General features: G+C 33.7%; 1 protein-coding gene across 1 annotated transcript; it reads left to right on the forward strand.

The window, feature by feature from the left end:
• Positions 1–7,068: 7,068 nt before the first annotated feature.
• On the forward strand, positions 7,069–11,400 carry LOC108681432. The gene is made up of 4 exons (XM_018170458.2): positions 7,069–7,234; positions 7,663–7,809; positions 8,305–9,012; positions 10,017–11,400. The coding sequence occupies exons 1-4, from the start codon at positions 7,096–7,098 to the stop codon at positions 10,814–10,816; spliced, it is 1,794 nt and encodes a 597-aa protein (XP_018025947.1). The 5' UTR covers positions 7,069–7,095; the 3' UTR covers positions 10,817–11,400.
• Positions 11,401–13,505: the final 2,105 nt, after the last annotated feature.

Here is a 13,505-nt window from a genome sequence, read left to right on the forward strand (position 1 = left end):
TTAAAGCAATCTCAAAAAATTTATTTATATTTAAAACTTAAACATGTCAGCAACCTAAAAAAAACAATGTACTAATAACTAAAACATTTGGCATGGTCAACTTTGCCTTCCCACCATCTTCTCTCTCAACCCTCCACTCCTCAAGAACCCAGTCTAGAATAGAATAAAAGTGTCGGCGTTGAAGAAATAGCCTAATAGGCCCATGGCCTGTTGCCGATTCTTGAACTTTTCGTGACTTGATTCACAAGGGATCCGGCATTTGGAACCCGATCTTTCCATAGCTGACGATTGATTGAGATAGCTGCTGNGAGATACTCGTGGAGCCACATATCTCTGGTTTGTCACTGTGTTAAATCTGGGCCACCCTGGGCCCAGCGTCAAAAATTAAAAGTTCACGTCACACTCGGAAGTCGGAAGTTAGCAAAAATTTCAATTAATACGGATTTACAGATATCTCTAAAAAACTAACTATATGTTAAACTAAAACATGTCAGCATCCTAAAAAAAAAACAATGTACTAAAACATTCGTCACGGTCACCTTTGCCTTCCCACTCTCTCCTCTCCTCACTCTCTAATCATCCTCCTCGGTCCTCCCGACCTTTCGGTCGACTTCACCACTAACTATTCATTTCCATTAACCGTTGCTACACTATATTGCATCCGTTTTTTGCGCAATTAGAAGTATTGTAAGTATAAGGATGGATACGTGTTGCATTGTATTCAATATTTAAACTACGTATACGTAGTGTATTTATTCGTAGTAAGTAGTAACGGTAGTATCGTTTACTAAGCACAACCTTCCATCCCCGTAGTTCGATCAACACTGAAACGGCTTATGTTATGGAAGGAATGAAATTGGACGTCGCGATTGTTAGCTATTTCATACTTTTTAATTGACTTTTAACTCCAAGTCTCCAGTTACGATTTGTGGTACGGTATGCAGGTACCAGACTTGGCACCAACAAGTGTGAGGGCTTGAGTAGGTACCACAACACTTAGTATGAGGTGTTCAAGCCCTCAAGGACTTATCGACGAACAGAGCACATTTATTCCAACTAAATAAATTTCGTATTTAGATGAAATGCGTAAGTAGGATTAAATATGCAAGTATGAAAACTTTAACAGTATCTGCATTGAAGATAATGACAAGTCTTACTTATTATCAAGCATTGCTGTGTTAAGATGCTTATACACGGGACGATTACGGATTAATTGCGTCCACTACCGTTTTGCAGGCTGAAAGCCTATACACGAATATAGTGTTTTTGGTACACTGCGGCCTGCGCCCGCGTCAGTGCGAAGTTGGGAGTTGTCGAGTAAGGGTGTGTATGGTGAAGGCATGCGATAACTCGACACCAGTGCGCGCTACAGTGGGCAAGAGAGAGAGCGACACAGCTCTACTCGGTATGACGGCCGGGCCGCTACTGAGCGCAAGAGTGAATAGACTGCTTCAAACAACTCGAGTTGCTCTGCCTGCAATGAACCAGCTAGTTGCATAGTCTGTTTTTGAACGATAGAATTTCTGGTATATTTCTGGTATTTTGAGCTAGGCAATCTGGTATTTTCGCCAAGAAAAAACCTGGCAACACTGCGGCATGCGCCCGAGTCAGTGCGACGTTGGGAGTTGTCGAGTAAGGGTGTGTATGGTGAAGGCATGCGATAACTCGACACCAGTGCGCGCTACAGTGGGCAAGAGAGAGCGACACAACTCTGCTCGGTATGACGGCCGGGCCGCTACTGAGCGCAAGAGTGAATAGACTGCTTCAAACAACTCGAGTTGCTCTGCCTGCAATGAACCAGCTAGTTGCCTCTGAACACGTCAAGCATCACAAATTTTAGTTGCGTCGCCTAGTAGACGCAACTGATCGCCCCGTGTATAAGCACCTTTAGTTAGATATTCCTGGATTGGCCGCGAATCCCGCCGTAAATTTGTCCAAGACGTGAAAACTTGGTGAAACTATGAAAAATTATTTTAGATCAGATCCATCCAAAGTAACTTTATAGATGTAAAACTGCTAGTAATTTATTGGCCAATCGATGAGTCTAGTCCAAACAAATACTGCTGCATGAAAGTGTCTACTGTCTAGTAGTAATTTAATAAATGCATTCATGCTAATCTCAATTTAGCAAAAAAATGAAAAAATCTTTTGAACAGCTTATGGATATCAACAGATTGAGAGACAATTTTTTTGTTAAGCTCCTTGTAACCCAGTGCTTTGGCCTAAGAGTTTAGCTAATTGCATGTTTTTCTTGACTTTTCCTGCATAAAATGGGCTTTAAGAAGCCAATGACCAATCCATTCTGAAAAATTGGGCAGAAGCCACCTGTCAACAAAAGAAAAATGTCCCTGCATAGTGCATACCGTCAAATGGGGGTAATAAGGCACGGTTTTGTGCAATTTTTTGTTAATAACTTCTTACCATGAAACATTTCATAAGCAAGTTTGGGCTAATTTTAAAGCTTATTGCAAGGGCTATCAAATGGCATCTCCAAAAAATTCGATATGCTACTTGTAAGGTGCCAGAACTTGAAATAAAATGCAATTTTAAAATGTTTGAAGCAAGCAAATTGCTAAATGTACTCAGCCATTACTAATAGTACTCTGAAGTCCTCCTCTTTGTTTCTAGATGTAGATTGTAGAATAAATGAAATTTTCTGTGATTTTTACTTGTTCAGTGCACTAAAATCAAGCCAATTTTGCAAGCTTAGACCACAAAATGTAAATAAAAAACTTGGTCATTGACCTCGCCTTTGCCAAGAAGGCAAGCTTTTCCTTTTGGTTCAATTTTGTAAAACTCAAGGGAGCACTTTTTTTCAGAACTGGTGATTTGCTACCATCAAACAAGGTAAACTGCAGGGTAAATTGGGACATGTGTCCCACATTTTGTAGAAATGTTGTAGCAGCTAAGCTAATCAAAATATTGCAAAACTAAAAATAGTGGAATAAACTTCAACATTTTTACTATCTAGGATTATGTATAAAGCTAGTCAAGAAATCAAACATTTACTATCTAAAAAATTGCTGAGAAAAAAGTGTGAAAAGTGCGATTTTGGAAAAGTACCTTTACTAAGGTCTGGAGCAAAAAAATATTTGCCATATTAAAAAATTTTACTTACATAAAAGTTGTACACAGTTGTTGGCTTGAAAACGCGATTGACAGAATTTGCCTATCTCATTCCAATGGCAGCCATTTCTGCACGACGGGGTAATAAGGGACACCCCCCCCCCCCGGGGTAATAAGGGACATCCTTAAAAATGCATTTACATTAGAACCTTGGGTAGCAAAGGCTCGAGTTAACAAAAAAAATCAATTAACAACAACAAATTTTGATTATATTTACCTTGCTCAGTGAAAAAAATTTAAACTTAACGAAATATCAATGGATCATTGGTCATCACAAAAGAGTGCATACAATGTCATAGATATAATTGTGCACCGGGCAACATAGAATGAAAAGTAATTAACCTAAAATATGATTTTAGGTTGTTACATACCTTGTCGCACGGAAATGGCTGCCATTTTTTTAACACGTTTTTCTTAACTTGGCTTCGCGTTTGTTTGTTGTTAACATTGACAATGAAAATTAGCCCACTTCTGATTGCTCTAGAGATCTGAAATTTGGCATGCAGTATATTTTCGCCTAACAATTCCAGATACAATCATAAAAACTGGCAATTAGAGAACTAAATTAGCTTAATTGAGTAAAGTATATATATATATATAGTACAAATAGGTATATAGTATGACGTGCGGGCGCTGACGTTATAGACAAGCAGGCGCTGATGCTGCATATCATCGATACGTACGTCAAGTCATACTTAATCAAGTCTTAATCGTTTTTCTTGTGGACTAAAAAGTAGAAAATAAAATACTTTAAAAAATTTTAAAAAAACACGTTTTTCTTGTGGACTAAAAAGTAGAAAATAAATTATGGCTCGCCTCCAAAAAAACGTGGGTCGGGCTGTAGATTCACCATCAAATTTCCAAAATTTGTGTGTTGTGTGCTTTTCGCTTTAATCATAAATCTGCCCAACACACCTTTTTGGGGCGAGCCATAATTTATTTTCTACTTTTTAGTCCACAAGAAAAATGTGTTTTTTTGAAAAGTTTTTTTAAAGTATTTTATTGAAGGAGCTACACAAATTCTCTCAATCACATTTTCAAGCCAACATCTGTGTGCAACTTTTATGTAAGTAAAATTTTTTAATACAGTGAATATTTTTTTTTTTTTTTGGCTACAGACCTCACCAGAGGTACTTTTCCAAAATCTTGCTTTTCACTCTTTTTTCTGATATTTTTTAGAGGTAGTAAATGTATGATTTCTTAACTTGCATTATGCTAAATAGATAGGAGCAATGTTGAATTTTACGCCACTATTTATAGTTTTGCAATATTTCAATTAGTTCTGCCACTACAACATTTCTAAGAAAGTCAGAGGACTCTCCCTTATTACCCCATTTGACGGTAGCATTTTGCTACAAATCTTATAATCAATATTTAACACACTTCTACCTTTCCAATCAAGCTGAAATTTTGCACACTTGCATAAAGTTGGAGATAATCCATGAATTAATTGAGAATAAAAAATTTTATACTAAAAAAATTGAAAAAATAATTTTGTCTGCTACAAATCTTTTAATCAATCTTTAACACACTTCTACAGTTCTACCAGCTGGAGAAAAATGAAGATTTAGTGAACATCCTTATGTACCACATGTGTCTCATGGTTTACTCTGTTCTAGAAGAAACTAGACAGAGAGTATAACACATACACACCTTCCCTTGCAGCTGTTCCTGACCTACTGAGATATTTTAGCGCCTAGAAGTCTTGGCGCTAGGGGTAAATTCCAATATTGCATGCTGGCGGTTAACGTGTTAACATTGACAACAAAAATTAGCCCACTTCTGATTGCTCTAGAGATCTGAAATTTGGCATGCAGTCTATTTTTGCCAAACAATTCCAGATACAATCATAAAAACTAGCAATTAGAGACATAAATTAGCTTAATTGAGTAAAGTATATATATATAGTACTAATATTAGTATGACGTGTGGGCGCTGAAGTTATAGATGAGCAGGCGCTGACGCTGCATATCATCGATACGTACGTCAAGTCATACTTAATCAAGACTTAATCGTTTTTCTTCTGGACTAAAAAGTAGAAAATAAATTATGGCTCGCCCCAAAAAAATGTGGGTTGGGCTGTACGTTCACCATCAAATTTCCAAAATTTGTGTGCTTTTCGCTTTAATCATAAATCTGCCCAACACACCTTTTTTGGGGCGAGCCATAATTTATTTTCTACTTTTTAGTCCACAGGAAAAACGTGTTTTTTTTTAAATTTTTAAAGTATTTTATTGAAGGAGCTACACAAATTCTGTCAATCACATTTTCAAGCCAACACCGGTGTGCAACTTTTATGTAAGTAAAATTTTTTAATACAGTGAATATTTTTTTTTGCTACAGACCTCACCAGATGTACTTTTCCAAAATCTTGCTTTTCACTCTTTTTTCAGGGATTTTTAAGAGGTAGTAAATGTATGATTTCTTAATTTGCATTATATACCTATGCTAAATAGATAGGAGAAATGTTGAATTTTTTATTTTTGAATTTTCAATTAGTTTTGCCACTACATACAACATTTCTAAGAAAGTCAGAGGACTCTCCCTTATTACCCCATTTAATGGTAGCATTTTGCTACAAATCTTATAAAAAATATTTAACACACTTCTACCTTTCCAATCAAGCTGAAATTTTGCACACTTGCATAAAGTTGGAGATAATCCATGAATCAATTAAGAGAATAAAAAATTTTATACTAAAAAAATTGAAAAAATAATTTTGTCTGCTACAAATCTTTTAATCAATCTTTAACACACTTCTACAGTTCTACCTGCCCAATCAAACTGAAATTTTCAACACTTGCGTAAAGTCAAAGACAATGCACGAATCAATTGACAGAATAAATAATTATGAAAATATTAATTTTTTTTATACCTATATATGAAAATAAAATTAGAAATTCATTGTACATGTGTAACATTGCAGAAACTGGATTATTTAGAAGTGTTTTTAAAAAGTGATTTTTAACTGCATATTATTATTTTATTTTTTATTATTACATACATGCATTTTCATTAGCATCAAATAAGTAAGCATATGACATTAGTGTGGTGCATCTCCTGAGCTTTCTGAGGGTCATTCACAATTCAAAGCTCTAAAATTGTTCCTGCCACGTCATTTCCTCAAGAAAATTCATTTTGTTTGTGTCTCCTACCTCTATGCAAAGGATTAGAAGCAAAACAGTCAACTCCATGTAAAACCATTGACATATAGTTAACACGTTGACTACGATTGCTTCATCTAGTACTATTATTTCATTTTTGTACTTTTTTTAAGCAGGGTTGGCAGACGGTCATTTTTTCCGGACAAACTCCGTGATTTACTTTTTTCAATTGCGTTGGCACGCTAAAATTTATGATAGGGGTACTTCCTAATTAAATTTTAAATACTGCAAAAAGAAAATAAAGGGAATTTTTATAGCAGAACCTACAAATAAACTAGTATACATTGAATTATCGGCCTTTTTTGGCCTTTTTTGTTCTCGGATTTGGCCGATTTTAGGCAACCTGAATTATGTACCACTACCTCCTGGAGAAATACATTTCGTGGTACGCATATGTACCAATACGTAGTCAACGTGTTAATGAACTTACTCTACTTTATTATGATTGTCTTACCATAGACATTCATTGACCTGTCACTAGGACAACTTGGTAGGAATGACAATATGACAACTGCACCTGAATAATTCTTATTTGTGTATCAGAAAATTTTTTGATGGTGTGAACTAGTATAGAACGATAGTTATAGTTATACCCGATTCACGTTAGATAGGTAGTTATAATTGTTCATTTGTTCTATAACCAACAATTCTTTGAGTTAAAGATTATGAAATTCATCAATTCATTATATGTTAATTTCCAAGTGGCTTGTGTAAAATCAAGTTTGATACCTACTTATCAGGTGGATAATGGATGTTGAATGCTTTCTTCCCAGAATTTCAAATTAAGCCAAGCCCCTCAGGATATATGTTTTTGTGTGAAGCCCTAAACAAAACTAACAAAAATCAAACCACCTACTATTTTTCAATCAGCATTTGCCTCATTATGGCTGTTGCTGTGAAAAAGTTTTGTGTGCTGGTGGTTTTTCCCAGCCTCATTCTGACTGGTGAGCTCCATTGTTTCTTATTGAACCATTTAATTGTAGAATTTTGTATTAAAAGCTCCGAAATAATACTTGTCATGGTGATATGCCTGGGATAAAATAAGAGTTCATTAGTGGATGATGATAAAACAATTGGCTGCTGTTTTATAAGCTCCAATGCTGATTCAAACATTTCGTTATTATTTCTCCTGAACAGAAACTTTATTTTGCTGACGTGAACATTATAGATGCTCAAATGCTGAAAACTTTTTATATGAACAATTTTTTCAACTTTTATATATAACAACTATATGTTTTTAAAAGATACTTAATATTGTGTCCTAACTTAAAAAAAGACTAATTTTATGAACATGGCTTCCAATTTTGTTTTATTTTGTTTATTTGTGCAGCTAAGTTTCTCACTGACATGACTGACAAATGATTACTCACAGGAGGTCTTTGCTTGCTGTTCAATGCTGAAAAGCATGGATCTTTGACACCTCTGGAAGAAGCACTTCATCTACAATCAAGTTATGAAAAATACACTCCCATCATTGATGGGGAAATAACACCTATACAAATTATCAAGCTGAAAAATGGTTGGTATTCTAATTTATGTTATTTTCAGCTCCTTTTCTTTCATATCTGTTTTCAACTTGTGACATACCTTAGTCAGTTGACTATTTTTCACAATTCTAATTGTATCAAGATATATCAATTGGCCAAGCAAATGAGTGACAATTATCAATCATTCATTATTTATATAAAATTATACATAAAAATTTATTTATAGAGAATGTTCCACTAATTCTGAGTGAACTTTTTTCTTCTTTATAGATCAGTGTAAATACAGTTTATAATTTCAATGTATAAATTTAAGTTCTCAATTTTTTTAATGTGAATCTTTGATCATGGAAGCATGACCCAACAAGAAAAAATGATAAGCATTTTTATTTATTACACGGCTATCAGCAGTTTCAATCCGTGCATTCTAGATGTACATCTCCATATAATTATTGCAATGTTTCATATTTATGCTATTTTAAATAGTTTTTGAAATAACTTAAAATATAATAAGCCTTTGATCTATGCAGGAATGGCATCAGAACTCAGCTCTTGCATTATGCTAGCTGCATCACTGATCAATGTCAAGCTCACACGGATGCTTGAAGAGCAGCTGAAATCTCAAGTGATCTTCTCCGAGTCTTTGATTTGGACAAATGAGATGGGTTTACCACTCACGCTTCTTGTACCCATGTGTGACGAAAAGAAGCCAACAGTAGACAGCCTTATGTCAACCCTTCAGGGCAATCTTAATTTGTCCAATGTAAATATTGACTTTGTTGCACTACGAATGCAACTCAAACAACTTGAAGACACTTATATTCAGGTGATTAAAACTCCTCTAATGACTGATGAGAAACTTAATTTATTAGAAGTCTTACCTGCAATCTATGATCAAGTGTTAACAGTCTTCAAAATACCTTTCTCAGTGAATTCACCTACAACATTTTCATTCAATTCATTTCAAGGTCAAATTAACAAGGTTGCAGTCAACACTATAAAAGTAATGATGTTAAATCTGATTGAAACAGTTGATGCACATGTCACAATGGCCTTGCCTGTCAACAAAGCAGCTTTAGAAAGTTACAGGAAATTTCTTGATGGCTGGGGAATTTATGTCAGAAAAGGAGATGATTTCTACCAGACTTCTAAGTGTGGAATCTCACAGTGCAGCTTGCCACAAAGCAAGTCTCTCTTCTATGACCCAGGATGGCTGAAGAGAATATGGGCTGTGATCAGTGAGTATTAAATTATTTAGTTTAAGAGACATGAATTGATTAGCAAACTGCCATATTGAAATGAGAAGTTATTTTTAAATTATAATTTTGGCAGTATGGAGTTTGAAGAAGGCACAGAAAGAAAATATTCCAATATATCCATCATATACTGTACATTTTTGTTCAAATGTACAACTTCCCTTGACAACTTCTGTGATTTTAGAAATATCAAAATGTAAAAAAATTACTAATTAAATTTTTCACATTTGCATGATATCAATATCTGGAAAGCAAATCACTCAAGATGCAAATAATCTAGATGCATTAGGGCTGGGCTTTTTTTATGCAATTAAAACCTTGCATTCTGTGATCTATTAGGCAAGAATTCACGAGTGATAATTTTTAGAGGTTGTACAATAGCACTTTTTTTCTGGAACATATTTGAAATTACTAGTCAATATTACCTATTCTAATAACTCAACTTGACAGTAAATTATTGATCATAATATTTGCTGTTATGGTCTTGGTTACTATAAAATTTTAATCAATATGTGCTTAAGAGCAACTTTGATCTCTGATTGTTCATCAACTGTTTTGTTAATGTCCTAAAATTTATTCTTTGTTGCTGTCAGTATATTTTGCAGAAATTGGCAATGGTGTTCATTAGTAAAAAAGAATATAATCATTTTGATCTTAGTAATAGTTGTATCCATTTAAAATCAGGTATCAATTTTATATTGCTCTGAATTATTGATTACTGTGAGACCTTTAACAATTGTATGTTTTAGCAGTTTTTGGTTGCCACTGTTCGAACAGGTTTATGGAAAAAGTTACAGAAGTGATTCTAGAAGCAAAAAATAAAGAAATCTTGATATTTTTGGGTTGGTGCTTTAGTTTTACTAGCAAGTAGTGTTATGTAGTAACTCTGAATCTTTTTAGATTAAGAGTTTATATGGAGAAATACAACACCAGTTAAACATTTAATTCATCAATTAGATGCTGACTTCTCACAATTATTTCCCCAGGTTTTCTCAACCTAGACCAAGATACAAAGGCAGCAAACACATATGAAGGGAGCCTCAAATCCAAACTTCAACCCAAAATTCATACTTCAGGCATTGCCCATTCTGTCCATGCAAATGCACTCATGGCTGCAATGAATACAACGACCACAGAAGAAAAAAAAGCGTTGAATGATTCTATGCATGACAGAACAATTTTCTTTTGTGAATCTGCACCAAATTTGAGGAAAAGATCCAAAAATACTTTTTCTCTTGGAAATACTGACATGGAACATGTTTCCAATATTAGAGTACCTCCTTTACATTTTTATTCTAATGCAACTTGCTGTAAATTTGATAGTCATGCTTTCAAGTTTGTAGTAAAGCAGTTCATGGCCTTAGTGCCTCATATTAATTATTTCAATACTCAAGCATTTACAAACCACATGATGTTGAAGTATCAGCAATATATTTCCAAGCATGTTGGTGATGGTTCATCCATGCCTTTTGAGCAAGATGAGGCTTTCTTGCCATGGAAGAGAAACTCTACTTCTAAATTGCGGCGCTCAAAAAGAACAATTCGCACAATACTTAATGCAATTGATCAGGTGATAGAACCTCTTAACCGTGTTAATTATAACAGGATATTCCAGAGATGGTTTATTTTCAATGCATGGGGAAATTTCTTGATTGCTCTTTACAATACAATCAAGAGTAAACAAGGTGAGTCGTATGATCTGAAATTGAGAGAGTATGTAGAAAATAAATTCTTAGAAGCCCATGGGATGACGAGACCACCAGAGCCAGAGGACCCTTCTCCTTAGTATCTCACATTCCTTAGATAAGATTCAATCAAACCCTACAATATAATTGCTGCCCCAAGACAAAATATGGATGAGATGTTATCTATTTATATTGAGATGGAAAGGAATAATGGGCAAAAAGCATTGCAAAATTGTGTAATACTTAATAAAAATGTAACAACTTGTGGATAGTATATATATATTTTGCCAAGTATAGAATCTTGGCAAAAATGTAATGAGCTCAACCTTAGTTTCTAATTTGTGAAGGAAAATTAAAAATCCTAGTCAAACTGTGGAGGGAGTAAGCTAAACCAAATTAACCAATGTATGACAAATGACTGGCTTTGCATTTCTTGAACTGACATCCAGCTGAAATGTATTATAACTTCATTTCTATGCTGGCACACTTACAATATTCTTTTTAATACAACAATCGATGAAATGTTATATTATGTTTGGTCCAAACTGATTAGTTTAGTTTGTTTCATGACACTTGTATCAATTTAATTACCTACTATGAAACTGTATGCAGGTCATTAATTTTTCAAGTAAATTTTATGTTACCAACACATACTCCATTTTGGTGTATATTCAATAAATTTAAATGTTATATCCACTGTCAATTTCTTTACCCATCAGAAATTAAGACTAAGCAAATAGTTTTGCCAGCCATATATTTCAATTAGATGTCTTGAATGTCTATGAATTTAGAATCAAACCTTACAGGATAACCTACATGAATAAGAATAGAAGTCTAATTTCATATTGGAATAATCAATGAAGGACCTTTCACACATGTTGTGTATTGTTATGGGTTTTCTCTTTATGTTTGGAGATGAGGTCTACAAAGTGAGTACAGAGATTTATAAATTTCTCTACATTTAAAAGGCCAATCAATGATATTAATTCAAATTCACAATATTTATTTGCATTTTAATTTGGTGAATTTTCATGTGCTTAAAAACCAGCATTGTTTTTACAATTTTCAACTTTTTTCATTATAGAATCAAAGACAGTGCAGTGCCAATTTGTATAGTGTTGGACATTTCTGATTTATGACTCGAAAGTCTTATAATAATTTATTCAATAAATATTTAATGTGTTCATATAATTATAATTTTCAACATTTTGTGGCAATTTGATTGCTAAAATAAGGTTCTCCAGAACTTTGCTGACTGTCAATGTTGTCTCTTCCTGTTGCCTGTCATGGCTGCCCCCTGAGGCCCTGACTGTGCCGGCCCCCAACTGCATACCCTGGATCCATCATGATGCATTGCCTTCTGTTTAGGAATGGAATATCTCTACATGCTGAGCCATGATTAGAGCTTTCACATCATTTCAGAGCCCCAAGATTCCTGCTAAATGAATTACTTGTCAATCAGGCTCCATGATTCCTATTTTATAAAAAAAATCATTATGGAAATGTAAAATTTTAGTAATGTGTAGGAAAATTAATATCTTGCCTCTACTGTTATAAATTGATTGTTAACATTAATGATGAATATTTTATCCTGCTTTTATGATAAAATAATACTTTTTAATTCATTATTCATCATAATTCATGGCTGATAAAAAACAGTTTGAAAAGTGAATAAAAGGCCTAATGCATGAATTATTTGCTTGTAGAAAAGAAATCTAGGCTGCTTGATCAATAAAGTAAAAGCCCATATAGCTTGTTATCGCTCAGAAATTAAATATTTTCTATGCCTGCTTATCAGCAATTTTCCAATGGGCAGTTAGGCTTTAGACAGGCTATCATTTTTCTCTAATTTCTTTTATGAAAATTGATAATGGCATGTTGTTATCTTAAATTTTGGTCAACTACTGTTGTATAATAGTGTCAATGCATAGACTTTTTTTAGACTCTTCCTTAAGTATTACAGATACCAGCATCAGCATTCACTAGAAATTGGTTTAAATCTTGTGTAAATGAGTTTATTTAAAAGAGCTGATTCTAAAAATCTTGTGGTTTGTCATTATGGCTACTATGCAATACAAGATTTATAACAGATTTAAGGAAGCAATTTTGCAAATTCCAGAATGGCACTTGCAATTGTCACCTTGTAATCAGTGCAGAAAATATAAATGGCCTGGAAGTATTACAATTAAAAAGTAGAAAGATGTGTGTAAAAATCACTTTTCAAAGACAACTCTTCTAAAGAATCAAGTGTCTCTGATCTTACACATGTACAAAGTACAATGAATTTATAATTTTATTTTAATATATTCAAAAATATATATTTTTGACATTTTTCTATTTAAAAAATTAAAATTTTCAAAATTATTTTTTCTGTTGATTGATTTGTTCATTTTCTCTGACTTAATGCAAGTGCACAAAATTTCTGAGCCATTGGACACTGGACAGGACAGGTAGAAGTGTGTTGAATATTGATAAGATTTGTAGCAGAAGAAATTAATTTTAATTTTTCAAGTTATTTATTGTCTTGATTCATTTATGTTTTGTTTCCAAATTTACACAAGTGTGCAAAATTTCAAATTGATTGGAAAGATAGCAGTGTGTTAAATATCAGTTATAAGAATTGTAGCAGACAAACAAGAGCAAGAACTGAAGAAGTGTCTGAAGTGATGATAAAAAGGATTTAGAGAAGTGTTGTAAAAAAAACTGAGCTGCAACAGCTAAGCCATAGAAATTGTGAGCCCACACACTCAAATTCGGAATAATTTTAATACCAGGCATCATTAAGCACTA

This window comes from Hyalella azteca, unplaced genomic scaffold (assembly GCF_000764305.2).
Source record: "Hyalella azteca isolate HAZT.00-mixed unplaced genomic scaffold, Hazt_2.0.2 contig7238, whole genome shotgun sequence".
Classification (NCBI taxonomy): Eukaryota; Metazoa; Arthropoda; class Malacostraca; order Amphipoda; family Hyalellidae; genus Hyalella; species Hyalella azteca.